Below are 18,752 nucleotides of genomic sequence, written 5' to 3'. Positions count from 1 at the left end.
AAGGAACAGAGGTCTTGTGCCCCAGACATGTTAGACAATTTGGGGAATTCCAGGAACCCTCAAAACCAAATGCAGCCTATAGGATGTTTGTTGCTTTTTAGAGGAACTCCTTGGAGAACCCAGGGCCTTCACCCAGAAAAACACACCCTTTCATGGACATCCAAACCTTGGCTGGGGTGTCACAGGGACTTCTGGTTCTTTGGGAAATCTCTGAGGGTCCCGGGGACCCCAGCTTTAGGCCCAGATTGCATTGAGGGAGGGGAAGGTGAATCTGGGGAGGGGTGGGGTCTCTTGTCCCCATGGCCCTAGGGTCCCACCCAGTCTTTAGAAACGGGCTGCCCCCTTCTCCTGTGGGATCGCAGGCAGGCCACTCTATCCTTCCATTTCCTATGAGGTCGTGGGAGGGGTGGAACAGTCACCATGCCTGTGTTCTGAGCTCTGTGGCCCCTCAAGGACAGGGCCAGGCTGGCTCCCTTTCCAAACAGCCACTCATCAAGAGGGACCCAGGCAGATCCTGCCATCCACTGCCCCCAGACTGCACTAACTTAGTCCCTGCCTTTCCTGGCTGTGTGACCTTGGGCAAAGTGCTGAACCTCTCTGAGCCTTGTTTCCCCTCTGTAGAATGGGAGTAAGAATGCCACCTGCCTTGCTGAGTGGCAATAGGGATTAAATGTGGTAATTCTCATCAAGGTCTTGGCCCGCAATAAGCAGTAGGTCCGCATTAACAACATGGGCACTAAGAAGGCCCTCCCAGAAACCACCTGCCGCCTGTTCACATGCCCTACCCCACCCCCTCCCTGCCCAGGACACGTTAGGACACGGCTGCCAGGCAAGGAGGAGCATGGCGGAAACACGGCCGAATTTGGCCTGTGTGTTGGGCGGCTGAGTCACATCCCCAAATTGCATCTTCATCGGTGCATTTTGGAAGGTCGTTTGCACCGCTCCCACCCGCTTCCGGTCCTGACTGCCAGGCCACCACCTCTCCTGCCTTTGCTCCCCAAGCCCTGGGCAGGAGCCTTCTGCACCTTCAGGAGGGAAGATGGGAGGGGTGCCTGAGGTTTCCTTGTGTCTTGGGCGAGGGCAGGGTCTGGGGCCACTGTGTGTGTCCTGGTGGCAAGCTCTTAGCCCTGCCTAGCAGCTGACAGCCCTTCAGGTGGCAAGCAGGGGCTCTAGCCTAGAGGAGAGTGGCACCTGAGTGCTTGTGAGAACGAAGAGAGAGATCAGGGCCAAGGTCAGCCTTATAAACTGTGAAGTGCTGGCCCTGCAGGAGATGAGCCTATATAATCTGTGATGTCCTGGGACCACATGGGGCCAGCTCTTATAAACTGTGACGCGTCAAGTCACAAGTGACATGGATGGAAGTGGGACACATTCTAAGACTCATGTTTCTTGTGTTCCTACTGTGTGCTGGCACCCTCGTCTGGAGACGTGTAGTGAGTGGGACAGATACCGCCTGGGGCGGGGCACGGACACAGGCACAGGTGGTTCTGCAATGCATGCGGTAGTGCCCTGGCCAAGGTCACCCCTGTCCCGCCTGGCAACATGGCTCATCTTGGCAGGTCCTGATGTGACACTTTCTGAGCCTGTCACCCCCAGGAACATGGCTTCAGGGCCAGGGAGATGTCCTCTCTGTGCACGCAGCCCCCTTTCCTGGGCCCCCAGCACATGCCAGCTTGGCCTTTTCCAAGGGGACACCACTTGGCCCACAGCCCACCACTGCGTGGCTTCTTGGGAGAATCCCACAAGGCAGCCTGGTTCAGAATCTGCCTTGTAAGGAGATGGTCCCTTCACCACATGGTACCTCAGTTTCCCCATCTGTACAACTGGCCAAATCCCAGGACCCTCTTCTTGGGGGTGTTGTGAGGATTAAGGAGAAAAATCTGTGCAAAGGACAGAGCCTGGCGTGTAGTAGGTGTTCAGTAAACGCAGGCTGTGGTGGCAGCAGGAGGTGCCTGCAGGGATGGGGAGTGAGAGAGTGGGCTGGGGGTGGGGGTGGCAGGGGAGGATCTGGCAAGTTGGGACCCAGGAGATTGGACTCCAGGCAGCCTCATCATGTGCGTGTCATCGTCTTCAAGGTCCTTGCCCTTTCATGTGACGCCAGGGGACACTGCCCTGTGCAGGAGCAGGGGGCAGATCAGACAGTCTCCTCCTTGGTAGCCAGTTTCCTTGGTGGGGAAACTGAGTCTGGCCCGAGGTCACAGGACCGGGCCAAGCACGTCTCCCAAGACCCTGTAGCATCAATTCTGGGATCTTAGAGTTAAATCCTGGATTGCTGTTTTGGTCCTGGAATGTGTTTGGAGATCACAGACCTCCCTCCATCTAAGCAGGAGGGAGCTGAGAGTCTCATAGCCATGGCCGTGGCCCCAGTTTCCCCCTGGCCGTATCCCGTGGCTATGTTCAGGCCTTTGGACGGCTCTACGGGAGGAACTGGAGTAGAGCGAGATTAACTTGTCCAAGAGCCTGAAGGTCAGAAGGAGACAAGCCTGGATTGGAACCGCCTCCCAGCTGCTCATTTACACGGCCTCTAGTCCTCCCAGGCAAACCAGCCAGCGGATTCCATCTTGAGGCATTCAGAAGTGTTTATTGAATGCCATCTGTGTGCTAGGTACCTGGAGACACAGAAAAGTCAGTGGGCAAAGGTCTGGTAGGAGGGTGTTCCAGGCAGAGGGCACAGCAGGTGCAAAGGCCCTGAGGCAGGACCAAGCTTGCCGGGATCTGGTGATGGGTAGGCCACCATGGCTGGAAGGGAGTGACTCTGGGGAAAGTGAGAAGGATAAGGTGGGTGGGAGCCAGACCACAGAGGCCTCCTGGACACAGTGAGAAGTTGACTTTTTATACAATGGCACTGGAGAGCCATGGGGAGGTTTGGAGCAGAGGAGGGACATAGGCGGGTTTCTGGAGTGGCCAATCCACGTGTCAGCCGCAGTCGGTTCCTGGCCTCTCCAGCCTCAGAATGTGCTGGGGTGGGGTCCGTAGCCCTCTGGTCCGTTGCTGAGGCCCTGACACGACTGTGTCCCCCATGCCCTGCAGGTCAGCGCGGGAGCCCAGTTGCTGAGCCATGCCGGGCCCCGGGCGGCCGGCAGCAAGCCCAACCCCAGCACCCACATAGTCATGAACAGCCACAGACACAATGGCTTCGGGGGACGGCCACTGGGTGGCGGGCTGGGTGCCCTGGGCCGAGACCCTCCGGACCCCGAGGCCGGCCACCCGCCTCAGCCTCCAAACGGCCCAGGCATCCAGGTGGTGGTAGCCAAGAGTGAGCCGGCCCAGCCCTCGCCCGGCAGCCCCCGAGGGCAGCCCCAGGACCAGGAAGAAGAGGAAGATGAGGAGGAGGATGAGGCGGGTAGGCAGAGGGGCTCAGGAAAGCCCCCCAGCGTGGGCCACCGCCTGGGCCACCGGCGGGCGCTCTTTGAGAAGCGGAAGCGTCTCAGTGACTACGCCCTCATCTTCGGCATGTTCGGAATTGTTGTCATGGTGACGGAGACGGAGCTGTCCTGGGGGGTCTACAGCAAGGTAGGTGTGGCCCTTCCCCCTGGCACCCCAGGGAGGCCCTGCTGGTCCCACTGGGCTCCCTGAGACCCCTTGGGCACGGGGTGGGGGGCCACATCAGCCCTAGGAGAGGGGGGTGGGGGATGCTGAGGGGTCCCTGGAGGTGGGAAGGTGGGGGCCCCTGGGCCTCCTGTTGTGTCCACCCCGTGGGGGCAGCAGGAAGGCTGCAGGTGGGCCCAGAAGCCTCCAGCCCGTTCCCTCTGCCCTGCAACAAGGGGCTGCACCTTGGCTGAAGGTGGGGATGGGGCTGCCTCCCAAGGTCAAGTGGGGGGATGGGGGAGCCCCGGAGAAGGGCTGCACGAGGAGCAGGGAAAGAGCTTTCCCTTTTTCAAGAGCGGTCAGGACCAGGTTACATGGGTCCCCAAGTGGATGTGAGGACAGAGGGAGATGAGAGCCATGTCAGCCTGTAAACTGGGAAGTGCTACGTCTGCATGAGGTCAGTTTTTGTAAACTGTAGAGTGCTGTACCCACGTGAAGCCAGGCCTTATAAGCCGAAGTGCTGGGCCCACCTTGCTCTCAGCCCAGGCCTGAGGAGTAAGGACCGGAGCTTCACTTCCTGAGTGAAGTGACCAGGTGGGGGGTCAGGAGGGCTGCCTGCCTTGACAGTGTCTGTTCTGCCCTCTCTCTTTGTCCAGGAGTCCCTGTACTCATTTGCACTCAAATGCCTCATCAGCCTCTCCACCGTCATCCTGCTGGGCCTGGTCGTCCTCTACCACGCCCGGGAGATCCAGGTCAGTGCCCAGCGGGGTTGGGGCAGCTCCCCTCCCCCCAGCCACCTGGGACCCCAGCCCTCTAAGACATAAAAGTGTCAGTAGCCTCTTTATAGTAAAAAAAAAAAAAAGGACTTCTGTGGAGACACACTGTTTAGATCACTCTAAATTTCCTTGGAATGCATATCTTCATTTTAATTTTCATTGATTCTTTGGTAAAGAACACCAACATTGGGGGAGCAGGAGGTGGGCTGGGGTTCTGGTGCACGTGGGTTGTTTTCACAGCCCTGGGTCTTCTGAGGTTTTGCAGCCATGGGGTCCAGTGTTTGTAGCACCAGGCTCCTTTTCCTAGTCCATCGGACCCTGTTTTTGAAAGATTTATCTTGTGCCAGAGAGTTTATTCTCCTATTTCAGGGGTTGATCAAAACCTGGTCAGGCTCCTGGAGAGCCCAGTTCAGGGCTTGTCAGGGCAGGCGTTGCCACAGCAGGCTGGCACCAAGGCCTGGGGACACCAAAAGGTGCCAGATGTGGCTCTTGAGTCTGGCCTTTGACCCCTGACCTCAAGGAGCCACAGTATGGCAGGAGATGGGTGTAGGAAAATCCTACCTGCGTTGCACTGTATGCAGACCTGTCAGGGGACACCCAGGGTCTGGCACACAGGAGGGGTCCCTGATCTGGCTGGGGGTTGGGGGGAGGGGGACAGTGACCCCTGAACTAAAGGAAGCGGTTCTGAAGATACAGCTGTGGACAACAGTCTGGCAGTTCCTTAAACAGATAAACATGGAGTTACCATATGACCCAGCAATTCCCCTCCTAGTTACACACCCAAGAGACACAACAACCTACATCTGCACAAAAACTTGTACACGTATGTTCATAGCAGCATTATTCACAATCGCCAAAAAGTGGAAACAACCCAAATGTCCACTGACTGATGTATGGATAAACAGAATGTGGTCCGTCCGTACAATGGAATACTGTTCAGCCAAATGAAAAGAGAATGAAGCACTGTGTGTTTGTAGCACCACAGCCGAGTGGCTTAAACAACAGAAATGTATTCTCTCACAGTTCTGGAGGCTGGAAGTCCAAGGTCAGGTGCTGGCAGCGTTGGTTTCTCCTGAGGCTCTCTCCTTGGCTTGCAGACGGCCACCTTCTCATTGTGTCCTCACATGGCCTTTGCTCTGTGCTCACACATCTCTGGTATCTCTTCCTCTTCTTATAAAATGACACCAGTCCTGTAGGACTGGGACCCCACTCCTATGACCTCATTTAATCTTAATTATGTCTTTAAAGGCCCTATTTCCAAATACAGTCATACTGGGGGCTAGGGCTTCAACGGATGAATTTTGAGGGGACGAAGTTCAGTCCATAACACTCCACCCTCTGGCCCACCTTGCAAATCTTTGTCCTTCTCCCATATGCAAAATGCACTCATCCCATCCCAGCAGCCCCCAAAGTCTTAACTCATTCCAGCGTCAACTCTAAGTCCAAAGGCTCATTTAAATATCATCTAAATCAGACACGGGTGAGATTCGAGGTACTGTTCCTCCTGAGACAAAATTTTCCTCCAACTGTGACTAGACAAGTTGTGTGCTTCCAAAATACAATGGTGGAATAAGCATAGGATAGACATTCCCGTTCCAGAAGGGAGAAATATGAAAGAAGGAAGGGGTGGCAGGTCCTACACTTCTCTCAGACCTAGCCAGCCAAATTCCGTTAGATTTGAAGGCTGGAGTATGGTCTTCCTTGGCTCAGCGCCCCACCTTCGAGGCCCACTGTGGTGGCAACATTGCCTCGTTGGCCCCGAGTGGTGGCCTTTTGTGACTGCCTTCTTTCACTCGGCTTGATGTTTTCAAGGTTCATCCACATTGTAGCATGTGTCAATGCTTCATTCCTCTTTATGGCTGAGTAACGTTGCATTGTGTGGAAGGACCACATTTTGTTTATCCGTTCATCCACTGATGGACACTTGGGTTGTTTCCACTTTGGGTGCCTGTGAACAGCGCTGCTGTGATTGCGTGCACACAAGGACGTGTTTGAACGACCATTTTCATCTCTCTCGCCTATATGAGATGGCCGGGTCATTGGTAACTCTGTGTTTGACTTTTGGGGAAACATCTGTGCCACATCTAGCTTGAATTGTGGCCGACCCTGAGAACTAGGGAGTTTTGCTCTTGAGGCCGTGTTTCTTGTAAAAGCCGACGGGGTTTTCGGCTGGGATCTTGCTCTGGGGCCTGGCCTCGTGTCCGAGGCCCACCTCATCCCGCCCGCCTGACCTCCGCAGCTGTTCATGGTGGACAACGGGGCAGACGACTGGCGCATCGCCATGACGTGCGAGCGCGTCTTCCTCATCTCCCTGGAGCTGGCCGTGTGCGCCATCCACCCGGTGCCCGGCCACTACCGCTTCACGTGGACAGCGCGGCTAGCCTTCACGTACACGCCGGCAGCGGCCGAGGCCGACGTGGACGTGCTGCTGTCTGTGCCCATGTTCCTGCGTCTCTACCTGCTGGGCCGCGTCATGTTGCTGCACAGCAGGATCTTCACGGACGCCTCCAGCCGCAGCATCGGCGCCCTCAACAAGATCACCTTCAACACGCGCTTCGTCATGAAGACGCTCATGACCATCTGCCCGGGCACCGTGCTCCTTGTCTTCAGCATCTCCTCCTGGATCATCGCCGCCTGGACCGTGCGGGTCTGTGAGAGGTGCGCCCCTGACCCCTGATCCCACTGACCCCCATGCCCACCCACGACTTTAGTGACCCCAGGGCTCTCCCAGCCATCACTCTGTCCCCATGACTTCTGACCCTGGTGAACCCCATGCCTACCCACGACTTCAGACATCCAAGGCCTCCCCCCAGCCATCACTCCATCTCCATGATTCTGACCCTGGTGACCGCCCCCCCATACCCAGTTCCTGGCCTCAGTGACAGTCCCTCAAGTGCAGCTCCCTCATCCCTGGGACTCCAGCCCCGTGTCCCCACTCCCCTCCAGCCCCTACCCCGCACCCCTCTAGGACCCCATCCCTCTTCCTCCTCCCCCTCCCCCAGGGGCCCCTCCCCTGGCCCAACCACTGGCCCAGGGTGGCGGAGGCAGCAGGAACAGGGCCCTCCCCTCATCCACCTGTCCCCCCCACAATTTAACCTGCTCTCCTTCTCCCCTCTGCCCGCCCCACCGGACTGTAGGGAAAACATGTGAGTCCTACCCTCAGCTGAGCTATGTGTGCAGAGCTGCCAGCTGCCCTGCCCGCCAGGAATTTAAGATCCGCTGCCACCAGGGGAGGGAGTGGGGAGGTGAGGCAAGTGGCCGGGCCCTGCCCCGAGCCCACAGGGCCCCGCGGAGAGACTGTCCCAGTGCTGCCAGGCAGGTGGGTCTGGGGCCAAGCCCAGGATAGCGGGAGGCAGGCCGCTCTTCGGCTGTGTGCACACGGCATCCCTCGGGTCCTTGTCACCAAGGCGGGGCAGTGGCGGGGAGAAGGGGGGAGAAGAGCGTACTTAGCTCTGGTGCCTTGTTGGGGCAGCTGGCCCCAGGGGCTCAGACAGCTCCTTTGGAGAGTTAAGGGGGTCTGGGGTGAACGAGAAGCCCATCCAAGCTTTTAAGACCCCCGTAAGGGGTCTGTTCTGAACAGCCTTGGAAGGTGCAGGGCCATCCACCCGACTTATCTATGAGGACGCTGAGGCTCTGAGGGGCAAAGGGACATCCCTGAGGGCCTAGTTCCTGATTGTTTCCAGAAACCCCCAGCGGTTCCAGGAGAAGGAGGGGCCCCACTGGACCTCTCAGGGCATGGGGGTGCCTTGTCTGGGAAGGGGTCTCTCCTGCCTTGTGCCTAGCTGGGGCTGGGACTGGGCTTCCTAGGAGGTTCCTGGGCTGGACCTGCCCCCAGATCCCCAGTCCTCACCCCTTCAAGCGCCCCCTCCATGACCCCTGCCTCAGCCTGATGTCGGGCTGATGGGGGTGAGGGCCTAGCTCTTTCTGTCATCAAGGTTCACTGTCTGAGGATCCCACAGGGACTCCTTGGACCCCTAATGTGCCCCCGTGCCAGTTCCCACAGACCTCAGGACTGAGATCTGGGGAGTGGGAGAGGGTGCCTTGCATCGGGCATCCCTGGGGTCCAGGCTGGGTCACTGCAGGGGTGCCTGGTAAGGGTGGGGAATAGGGCAGGGCCCGGGGGGGCAGCCAATCCTAAATTCTGAGCCCTCTGACACCGCTTGACGCCCTCTCGCCTGCCTCGCTCCACCCCTGTGGCTCTGTCCCACCCCACCTCCTGCATGCCCCCCACTCCCTGGTCCTGGGTGGTCCTGTAGCACCCACCATAGCTCCAGCTGGGCCTGGAGCCTCCCCCGGTGGCTGATGGGTCCCCCACTCCTCCTGCCTCCTGGGTGTGGAGCCCTGGTCTCCTGAGAGGGGGAAGCGGGTGCCGCTTGGGGCTCACATACCTCCGTGAAAGATGGGGTTCAGTCCCTGGTCCCCCTTGTCCAGCAAGCAGCCTGGAAGTCCAGGCTGAAGGGGCCTGGAATGGCACCCGACCCTCCAGGGGGGCAGGGACTCTCAAAGCCCAGACCTGCTGGGAAGGCCTCCAACCCTCCTTCCCACCTTTTGGGTTTCCATCTCCTCCTTATCTTGAGCCCCTGACCCCAGCCCCATCTGCTTGGGACAGCCCTACCCGCCAGCTCCCCCTGCCCTGCCCCTGCGGCCTAGGAAGGAGGGGTCAGCTGGAAAGGGCTTCCTGACCTCCCAGAGCTGGAGGGAGCTTTGCAGGTAGGGGGCTGAGCTGGAGCAGAACCTTGAGCCATCCCCAGACCCAGAGAACCAATCCCTTAGTCCCCCAGCCTGGGCTAACCATAGGTAGAAACAGTTCATAGCCTGTGTGGCCAGGGTCCCAGGCCACACAGCCTGGGATTGGGACAAAACCATGTCCTTGCAAAGCCTTGGGGTCTGTCCCTCTGAATAACAAAAGTTGAGTCCCAGGCCTCTCCCCAGTGCCATGCAAGCTGCCCCTTCCCTCCTGACTGCCAGGAGAGCCCCAGGCCCAAGGTTGGGGCAACTGCCCTCCACAGATCGACTTTCCTAATACTCCCAAGCCCCAGGGTGTGGTCCTGTCTCCCCGTAGGGTCCTCCTCCCTCCTTGGGACCTTGCTGGCTGGGGAAGTTCTTCCTAGTGTCTGAACTGAATCCTCGCCTCTACTTCCTGCCGCTTCTGGTGCCCGTGGCCACCCGTGTTCGCCTCTGTCTGTGTGTCTGTCTTTGGGAGGGGGATTGTGTGCACACGCGTGAACACGTGCATGCCCCCTCATGTGCGCACGCTCATGTGCGTCACCCACATGTGGACCACTCTCTGCCCAATAACCAGCAGCTTGGGGGTCAGGTGAAAGAAGGTTGGAAGGGATGCTGGGCAGGAGTGGTTGCCCTCTGCCCTGTGGTACCCTCAGGAGGACCACAGGGCTGCCCCTGGCACTAACCATCCCCCCACCCTGCCCTATAGTGGTGCCCTGGACACTTTGAGCCTCCAGAGTGATCAGCTCCCTGCAGTCAAGGCCCCCATGCAGCCAGGTAGACCCAGGGCCCTGCCTTCCTGGGGGTGTGATGAAAGCAGAGGGACCAGTGTGGATTGACTGGGCCCTCCCTGGCTCCCCCCAACCCCCAGGTATCACGACAAGCAGGAAGTGACCAGCAACTTCCTGGGGGCCATGTGGCTCATCTCCATCACCTTCCTCTCCATCGGCTACGGCGACATGGTGCCCCACACTTACTGCGGGAAGGGCGTGTGCCTGCTCACTGGCATCATGGTAAGGGCGAGGGCCCTTGCACATCCCCACTGATGGGGAGCCCACGCCGTCTCAAGGTGGACCTGTTCAGAGATCCTCCCTGTGTCAGCCCACCCCTCCGCCACCCTGCTCCTTCCCTCTGATGGGACACAGAAGACACCCTCAGGCTTCCCGGGGACATCTCCTCTTGGGTTCTTCCAGCCCTAGATATGTAGCTTCCACTGTATTCTCCAGTCCAGATGCTGTGGTCCACTCTGAACCAAGAGTCATTTTTGCCCCTTTATGCTCCGCAGCCTGCTCAATTCACAGCCCTTGGATCCAGGGCAACAGGCTTGATGCTTCTGTGCCTCGGTTTCCGCCACTCCCTCTGCTTGTTGCAAGGACTGAGTCCGTTCATTTATAGGAAATGCCTAGAGTCATGAATGCCTCGGATACCCAGTCAATACCCTCTGAGCCCTGCCGTCACAGCCCAATTCTCCATCATTCCCTGACTACCGGGGTGTCCTGAGCACCCCACCGAGCCCCTGGGTGTAAGGTTTATCTCTTGTGACTCCTGTGGGCCCAGGCAGCACCGCTTCTTCCCTAAAGACTTCTCAAGTCCACCTGCTTATATGGGCAAACTTTGGCGTCTGGCGCCTTCCCTTTACCCTGATCTGATCATTAGGTTCCCTGCCCATCCCCTCCTTCTGGAACCTTCTTTCTCTCTCTTCTTGCATCTCCACAAGTGCTTTTCCATGTTTTGAATTATGAACTGTTCGACGTACAGTAGGGAACCCCTCTCCCCAGCCCCCAACTAGCATGTTCATTTTGATGCCGAAAACTCAGCCTCTGTGCACTGGTGCAAATCCTGGAGGCAGAGTTTGGGGTGAAGTAGGAAAAAGGAGCTGTATTGCTTTGCCAGGCAAAGGGGGACACAGCAGGCTCATGCCCCGCAAAACTGTGTGTCCCAACCTGGGAGGATTTGGTGAGGAGTTTTATATGATGGTTCATGGACGGAGCTGCTGATAAGGCCCAGAGTGTGTGTGCAGGGCCTGCATTCCTTTAATCTGACCTTAGGTGATCTCCTGATGAGCTTCTGTGGTTCTTGAGGTTATCAAACTTACGACCTTCTCTCTGGAATGAAGACTGCTTCATCAAATAGTTCATCTTCCATTTGCTGGGGGCCTTAGTTCTGCAGAAGAGCTCAACGATACTCTCATGTGCATCCTTTAAGGTGGAGCCAGGACCTGCCCCAAGGCTGCACTATGGTTTCTTGGCTGCTCCTCCCTTGTCTCTGCATCCCTTCCCCTCCCTTCCCTGATTAGCAACTGTTCCAAAGGCTTCTGTTGCCCAGGAGCCCCACAGGGCCCTGCTTGGTTTCAATTTGTGAAAAAAAATCAATGAACACCCACAATCCAAAGGAAGTCAACCAACCCGATTCCCCCCAGGGTCCGCCCCAGGCCACTTCCTTTTCTTCATAGAGAGATGCTTTTGTTCTTGCAGAAGTACTATGCTGGGCTTCCCTGGTGGCGCAGTGGTTGAGAGTCCGCCTGCCCATGCAGGGGACACAGGTTCGTGCCCCGGTCCGGGAGGATCCCGCATGCCGCGGAGCGGCTGGGCCCGTGAGCCATGGCCGCTGAGCCTGCGCGTCCAGAGCCTGTGCTCCGCAACGGGAGAGGCCGCAACAGTGAGAGGCCTACGTACCACAAAAAAAAAAAAAAAAAGAAAAGTACTAGGCCATCCCCACCGTGGTTTCCTTTCCTCCTGCAGAGGGAAGCGCTGTCTTTCCATTGGCTCCTCCCAGCCCCCTTCACTGAACGTAAACTGACCCTGTTGTCACCATCTCCCGAGGCCCGTGGCTCTCTCCTCTCTTCACCTCTTGTCCCCTCCTCTTTGGACACAAGCTGGGGGTCCACGTCCTCCTCTGGCCCCCACTGGGGCCTCGCTTCTCCTGGACAAGCTGACCTAGACCCTCTCTCAGTTAAAAGGCATTATGCCTGTTTGCTTATGTTATTTTGTGAGATTGGAAGGGAAAAAAACTAAAGATCGGCCACAATTCACTCCCCTACCCCCATCCCCGGCAAATGAACTTTATAAACGAAAAAAGAAGAGCTCTCAGATAAGATGATGGCTTTAAACCCAGAGAACCCGCAGCGAAACAGAAAAGCCAGGTTCTCTTCTCTGGGATGAGGCTCCTTCCAGAAAATTAGTTCCATGTTTACCCTGTGGCTCATTCCAGACCCTCGCCCCCGGCACGAGCAGGAATGTTTACACCCAGGGATGTTTTTTGCTTTTCTCTGTCACCACACAGCCAGGTATCACACGAAGCCACACACTGGTCTTTCTCTCTCTCTCTCTCTCTTTTTTTGGCCACACCGCATGGCTTGTGGCATCTTAGTTCCCTGACCAAGGGTCGAACCCGGGCCCTCGGCAGTGACAGCGCAGAGTCCTAACCACTGGACCACCAGGGAATTCCCCACACATTGGTCTTTTAAGCCACCTTCAAATTCTTCTGTTAGACCTCTCCTCTTCTACCCTTGCCCAAGTGTGTCCCCTCCCAGTCTCTGCCCCACGGACTCACCCCCTTCCAATAGCTTATAAAGCACACATTGGCTCATTCTTGAACTTCAAGGCATCCCAGCATGGCCTCTGAACTCAGTGTCTTTTGCCGGACGTGGCATCCATGCTATTGTGCGGAGTCATTGGCTGGTCCTTTTCCTGGGGGCATAGTGTTCTACATGGAGGTTTCCAGTATGTTTCTTTGCCCCAGTTGACAGGGCTTTTCTTGAACACAGACTCCTGAGTCTTCCCAAGACCTTCGTCCTGGCCAGGAACGCATGATGGGGTCTCCTCAGGGGGCGATTTTGTGCCCACCCTTCCCCATAAATGTTTCCTTCCATTCGGAAGAAAAACTAGCCACTCCCCTGGCCCTCAGAGGCTGAGCCCAGGTCTCTTCCTTCCATCCTGTATGCAGTAGCTGCAGGAGGAAGCAGCAGGTGGATGCGGTGCCAAAGACAGCCTCCAGCGCATGTGGGGAGCCACCTTCTGGCCCCCCTCATTGGCCCCTGCCACCTGCTCCACACCACTCCTGGGGCTGATGACACCTGGATGTCCTGGGCTCCCCGTCTCCTGATTCTCAGTGGCAGAAGGTCCCCCTTTCCGCCCTCCTTCTGCATCACTTTTCACTGCCCCCCACCCCTACCTCTCAGCCTTGCCCTCCCCCTCGGGTCCTCACTCCTGCCCTTCTGCCTCTCAAGTGGCCCCCAAGTGGACAAGCAAGTCCCCTCTGGCCTCTTTCCCTAGCCGGGGGACTGGCTGCCATTCAGAACATACTGGGGAGGGTGGTTGCTAGAGCGGGGAACCCATCACGGGGGAGATGTCCCCTCCCTTTACTTCCCCGCATCCTGGGTCCAATACTTTGCCTCTTTCCTCCTGCAAATGCCCCACCGCAGGCAGCTGGCCTGACCCTTCTTTCTCGCCACCCTTCTGACCCTACCAGCAGAATCCGCCCCCATGACTGGTCAGCAGCATGTCAGCCGGGTCTCTGTCCCCATCATCCAGACCCCAAAGCCTGGATGGAAATGCTTCCCAATCCTCCCACCTCCGTGGGCCTCAGCCCCAATGTACACGCAGATCCTGCCTGTTTCTTGTGCTTTCTCTTATCTCCGAGCCTCACTTTCCCCCTGTGCCCGATGGGGATAAGAGCGGTCCTACCTCCCGCGGTTGTTGGGGATCAAATGAACTAATTTATGGCACAGGCTCCCTGGACGTTTGATGGATATTAAGCTAGTGGGGTTGGGAGTCAGTGAACTCAGAAGATGGGATTTGCCAACCCTGCAGGTTTGGAGGGCAAATGTGAGGGGGAGGAACCAGGAGGGCTTCCTGGAGGAAGGAGGGTATCCTACTTGCAACCCATACGAGGTGGACCCTGACATGCCCCCTCGCCCTCTTCATGCAGGGGGCTGGCTGCACGGCGCTCGTGGTGGCCGTGGTGGCCCGGAAGCTGGAGCTCACCAAGGCAGAGAAACACGTGCACAACTTCATGATGGACACTCAGCTCACCAAGCGGGTAAGGACGCCAGCCCCATCACAGCCACTTCGCCTTCTGGTCCTCAAGGGCAGATCCTCCTCACCTTACTTCTTGCACACGTGCCCACGGGTCATGCCGCGCTGCCTGTGTGTGCCCAGACTGCCCTGGGCTGTACCACCATGTGAACACCCTTGAGCTGTGCACAGGTGTCCACTTCTGTGCCCAGTCACGGGCCCCTCAGCAAGAGTCAGGGATTCGTGGTGAGGCAACCAGATGCAATTTATAAGCCGGATGAGCTCAGCGGGTCAGCTTCTCTGTGCCTCTGTTTCCTCACGTATAAAATGAGAGAGATACCGGCATGTGTAGATGCACTGAGTTAACATTTGCAAGTTGTATAGAAAGGGTCTGGCCCATGGTGAGTGATGTGTGTTAGGCAGATGCGTGCACACAGACAGCACAGATGTGGATGTGTAAACATGGTCCTGACCTACAGTCCCAGGACCCCAGAGGGGCATTTCCAGGAGTTTCTGGAGGTTTCCAGAGCCTTCCATAGTTTTGTGCTACTCTAAGGAACTGTCCTTTCTCTGGCCTCAGGTAAAAAACGCCGCTGCTAACGTTCTCAGGGAGACGTGGCTCATCTACAAACACACCAGGCTGGTGAAAAAGCCAGACCACGCCCGGGTTCGGAAACACCAGCGTAAGTTCCTCCAAGCCATCCATCAGTAAGTCCAACACCTTTCCCACTTGCATTTCTGTGTCCACCTGGCACGGAGGCAGCCCTGGCCCCCGGGGAGGAGGCTGCAGACTAGGCCAGACAGCTCGTCATGGCCACATCATGGCCATTCCCATGCCAGGTGGTCAGTTGGTTGGGGCCTGCAGCTTCTGTGCTGGGTGGGATAGTGGGTTGGTCGGAGGGAGGCAGGTGATGGACCCAGCACTTGTCCAGAACAGTCACCTCTGATAAATCATGCAAACCACCCAACATAGTGGCAGGTAGCATATTTTATTCTCTGAAATAGCCAAAATGACTCTCCCCTTGGACACTGAAGCAATTTCCCCTTTTTGCTTTGGCTTCCAGGAAGCTCAGAATTAAATCTGTGGCCTGATTCATGTGATCATGTAGGATAATTAGAGATTACTTAATTTTCTCTGTTGTCCCTTTTTCCTGAGAATTATTTAATCAAGTGGTTCTCATCTTGGCTGCTCATTGGGGTCACGTGGGGGTGCTTTTTAAAATCTCACAGGCTGGAAATTCCCTGGTGGTCCAGTGGTTAGGACTCCACGCTTTCACTGCTGAGGGTGCTGGTTTGATTCCTGGTTGGGGAACTAAGATCTCAGAAGCCGCACAGCGTGGCTGAAAATTTTTAAAAAATAAAATCCCACAGGCCATACCCAACACCAGTTACAGTAGAGTCTGGGATACAGCCTGAGCTCAAGTTTAAGTTCCTCAGGTGAGTCCAGTGTGCAGCCAGAGTTGGCAGACTTTTTCTGTAAAGGGCCAGATATTAATTATTTCAGTCTTTGTGGGCCAAAATGTCTCTGTCACAGCTACTCAACTCTGCTGTTGTAGCAGGAAGACAGCAAGGATGAATGGGTGTAATTATGCTCTGATAAAGCTTTATTTTCCAAAGCAAACAGCTGTCCAGATTTGGCCTATAGACCCTAGTATGCCAATCACTGTCCACAAGAAATATGTGAACCACATACATAATTTAAAAGTTGAAATTAATTTTAATATATTTATTCAATCTAATATATCCAAAATGTTATCATTTTAATATGTGATTAATATAAAAATCATTAATTAGATATTTTAGAAAGTTTTTTATACTAAATCTTTGCAGTCTGGTACGTATTTTACACTTACAGCCCGTTTTTATTCAGACCAGCCACATTTCAATGCTCAGTAGCTACATATAGGATGTATGGGATGGTACACTGTCTAGAATTTAAACAGTTCCAAATCTTGTGGGATTGGGCACTCACATATAAATTACAGTTGAGTCACATAGTAGCTGATTTAAAATAGAAAACAATGTGTTTTTAAGCACTTTTCAGAATGGGCCCATGCATTCCCAGCTCTTACATCCTGGAAAACCTCATTCACAATTGGGCTTCCCTAGGAAAATCAGATGGATCCCTGCCCCAAGAACCCTCAGGCCAGACTCAGGGGCTGATGAACCAGAAAGCGAGGCAAACAATGTTAGGGTCTGAACTAGTACAACAGGAAGGCAACCAAGTCACCCATAGGGAACAGAGATGAGAGGCAGCACAGAGAACCCTGGTGTGAGCGGTAGAGCCAGGAAGCTTACTGTGGGGAGACCCCAGGGTGTGGCTGGGACGGTCAGCTCCTGGGGCACAAGAGGGTAATGGAGTGTGACCATAGCGAGATCAGGCCATGGGAGAGGAAGCTCAGTCAGCTTGACTTTAATTTTTTAATCCTATTTAATAATTTTGCCTCTTTTAAAAGAATAGCTTTATTAAGGTGTAATCGACATACAGTCAACTGCAGCTATTTAGAGTGTACAGTTTGATCAGTGTTAACATATGTATACATCCATGAAACTAGCCCCACAGTCAAGATAATGAACAGATTCATCACTCTAAAAGTCTCCTTGAGCCCCTAGCATCCTTGTCTTTTAGCTAGAGAGTTTAGTCCTTTTACAGTTATTGTGTTTACTGTTATGATTGGATTAATTTCTCATGATAACAGTCCCTATTTCATGGGACTGTGGGGAGGTCTAAATGGAGTGATGTGCAGAAATGCCTGGCATAGTTCCTGGCATAGAGCAAGCAGTCAGTAACACATGGTACCCCCAACCTCTGCTTCACCTATCACCTGTGAAGCAGGGAGAGGAGTTGGTGCCCCACCTGCTTGACTTCACTGTGCCCAGGTGTTAGTCCTATTTCCTCATAAGACCCCAAGGCCCTCCTTGTTGACCCTTCAACAGTTGTCTACTGACCACTGGGTCCCAATCTAGTCTCTGCCACCTAACTGTGGGGCGTAAGCAAGTGACTACAGTAGTCCAAGCTTCGTTTTCTTATCTGTAAAGTGGAGACAATGGTGACATGCCTCTTCTCCAGGAATGGAGTGTGGATCAAACAATTGGGGTGACCAGATGATTTGTCTGCACCTGCCTGTCACACAGTATTTTCTGAAAATGGGAACTGTTGTTGTTGTTGTTATTACCACCCTCGATATGTTCATTTGGTCATTCCACAAACATTTCCTGCACCAGCTGGTGTGCCAGGCATGGGGGACACAGACATGGCTCTGCTCTGGACCTTGCCCCAAGGGATGTCCCAGAAGGTTCTTTGGGAGAAGTCGGAGGGTAGGAATTGAGGAGAGTTAGGTCTGTGGAGAAGGCACCTGCTCTGTGAGTGACCTTTGTCCCTTTGTTCTGGGGAAGGACTATCTCGCTCACCCTTAGGTCCCCCTGAACACCTCCAAAAAAACAGTGGCCTTATGAGAACAGCTGATGAAATCAAGCAAGTTTGAACTAGGGCCTGAAGGGTGGATGGGATTTGGGTAGGAAACCGAGAGGCGGGCAGGCATACCAGGGAGTGTGCACAGTTTGGGCAAAGGCGGGGAGGTGAGAATGAGCACAGTGCCAGGGAGACCAGAGGTACCACCTGCAGGTATGAGGGAGCCACGGCATCTTCTTGAGCTGGAGAGTCCCCATGATGGGAATGCAGTATGAGCAGCCAGTGAAAGGGAAACAGTGGTCTTGGAGAGGACAAACTGAGGAACACAGCATAGGTTTGGGAAGCGTACACATTTCCCAGGGCTACTTTAACAAAAGTACCACAAACTGGGTGGTTTAAAACAGAATTTATGATCTCACTGCTCTGGAGGCCAGAAGTCCAAAATCAGGGTGTCGGCAGGGCCGTGCTCCCTCTGAAGGCATCGGGGGAAGATCTGTTCCAGGCCTCTCTCCTAGCTTTTGGCAGCCTCAGATGCTCCTTGGCTTATAGAAGCATTGCTCCAGTCCCCCATCTTCATATGATGTTCTCCCTGTATCTTCACATTGTCCTCCCTCTGTATGTGTCTGTCCAAATTTCCCCCTTTTTATAAGGACACCAGTTATCTTAACCTAGTTAAATCTGGAAAGACCCTATTTCCAAAGAAGGTCACGTTCTGAGGTTCTGGGGGTTAGGACTTCAATATATCTTCTGGGGGGACACCATTCAACCTGTAACAGGAAGGTTCCAGAGATGCCAGGAATGACTTGCCCAGGGCAGGCATGTCAGTGGCTCCTTAGCAAGTCTCCGCCAACTTCCAGGGCTAGGGGTGTCTGTATCCACCTCCACTTCTCCAGACCGAGGGCTGGGTCCTCTCAGGGGTCCTGGCAACACCCAGCATAGGTGGGCCCCAAGGGGCCTCTCCGAGCATCTATCACATGTGGGTGTGCAAGGGTTGAGTTTGGACTAGCGAGGAGGAAAGGAGAGTCCTACCTGGAAAGGTCTCCCTGGGCTGGTTTAGCTACAGAAGGGGTGAGGACAACACCCCCCCCACCAGCCCCATAGGCAGCTGTCCAGGGGGCCAAGGTCTCAGAGGCTGAGTGGCAGACTCAGGTGCAAATCCTGCTAGGATGCCAGTGGGCACCGGCTTTGCCCCTCTGAGCCTTGACTTCCCCTTTGGGAAATGGTACGGGCATAGTTTTCTGGACTAAATGTCACCTCCAGGGCCAGGAGCTTGGCACAGGCAGGCATACAGTGGGG

The 18,752-nt window shown here is 55.3% G+C and overlaps 1 protein-coding gene across 1 annotated transcript in view; it reads left to right on the top strand.

The window, feature by feature from the left end:
* The window catches only part of KCNN1 (potassium calcium-activated channel subfamily N member 1), a gene marked incomplete at its 3' end in the record, with an annotated part of 29,644 nt that overhangs the window by 7,334 nt on the left and 3,558 nt on the right, over positions 1-18,752 (top strand). Inside the window, exons 2-7 of the mRNA XM_082835328.1 lie at positions 3,031-3,513; positions 4,185-4,280; positions 6,544-6,962; positions 9,901-10,042; positions 13,959-14,069; positions 14,625-14,752. Of these exons, the coding sequence (XP_082691454.1) occupies positions 3,112-3,513; positions 4,185-4,280; positions 6,544-6,962; positions 9,901-10,042; positions 13,959-14,069; positions 14,625-14,752 (1,298 nt within the window). The 5' untranslated portion in view covers positions 3,031-3,111. The remainder of the gene's footprint in view (positions 1-3,030; positions 3,514-4,184; positions 4,281-6,543; positions 6,963-9,900; positions 10,043-13,958; positions 14,070-14,624; positions 14,753-18,752) is intronic.

Source organism: Leucopleurus acutus (assembly GCF_964270905.1).
Source record: "Leucopleurus acutus genome assembly, chromosome: 3".
NCBI classification, from domain to species: Eukaryota; Metazoa; Chordata; class Mammalia; order Artiodactyla; family Delphinidae; genus Leucopleurus; species Leucopleurus acutus.
Note: the sequence above shows the minus strand (reverse complement) of the source record. Positions and strands in the feature narration are given on the sequence as shown.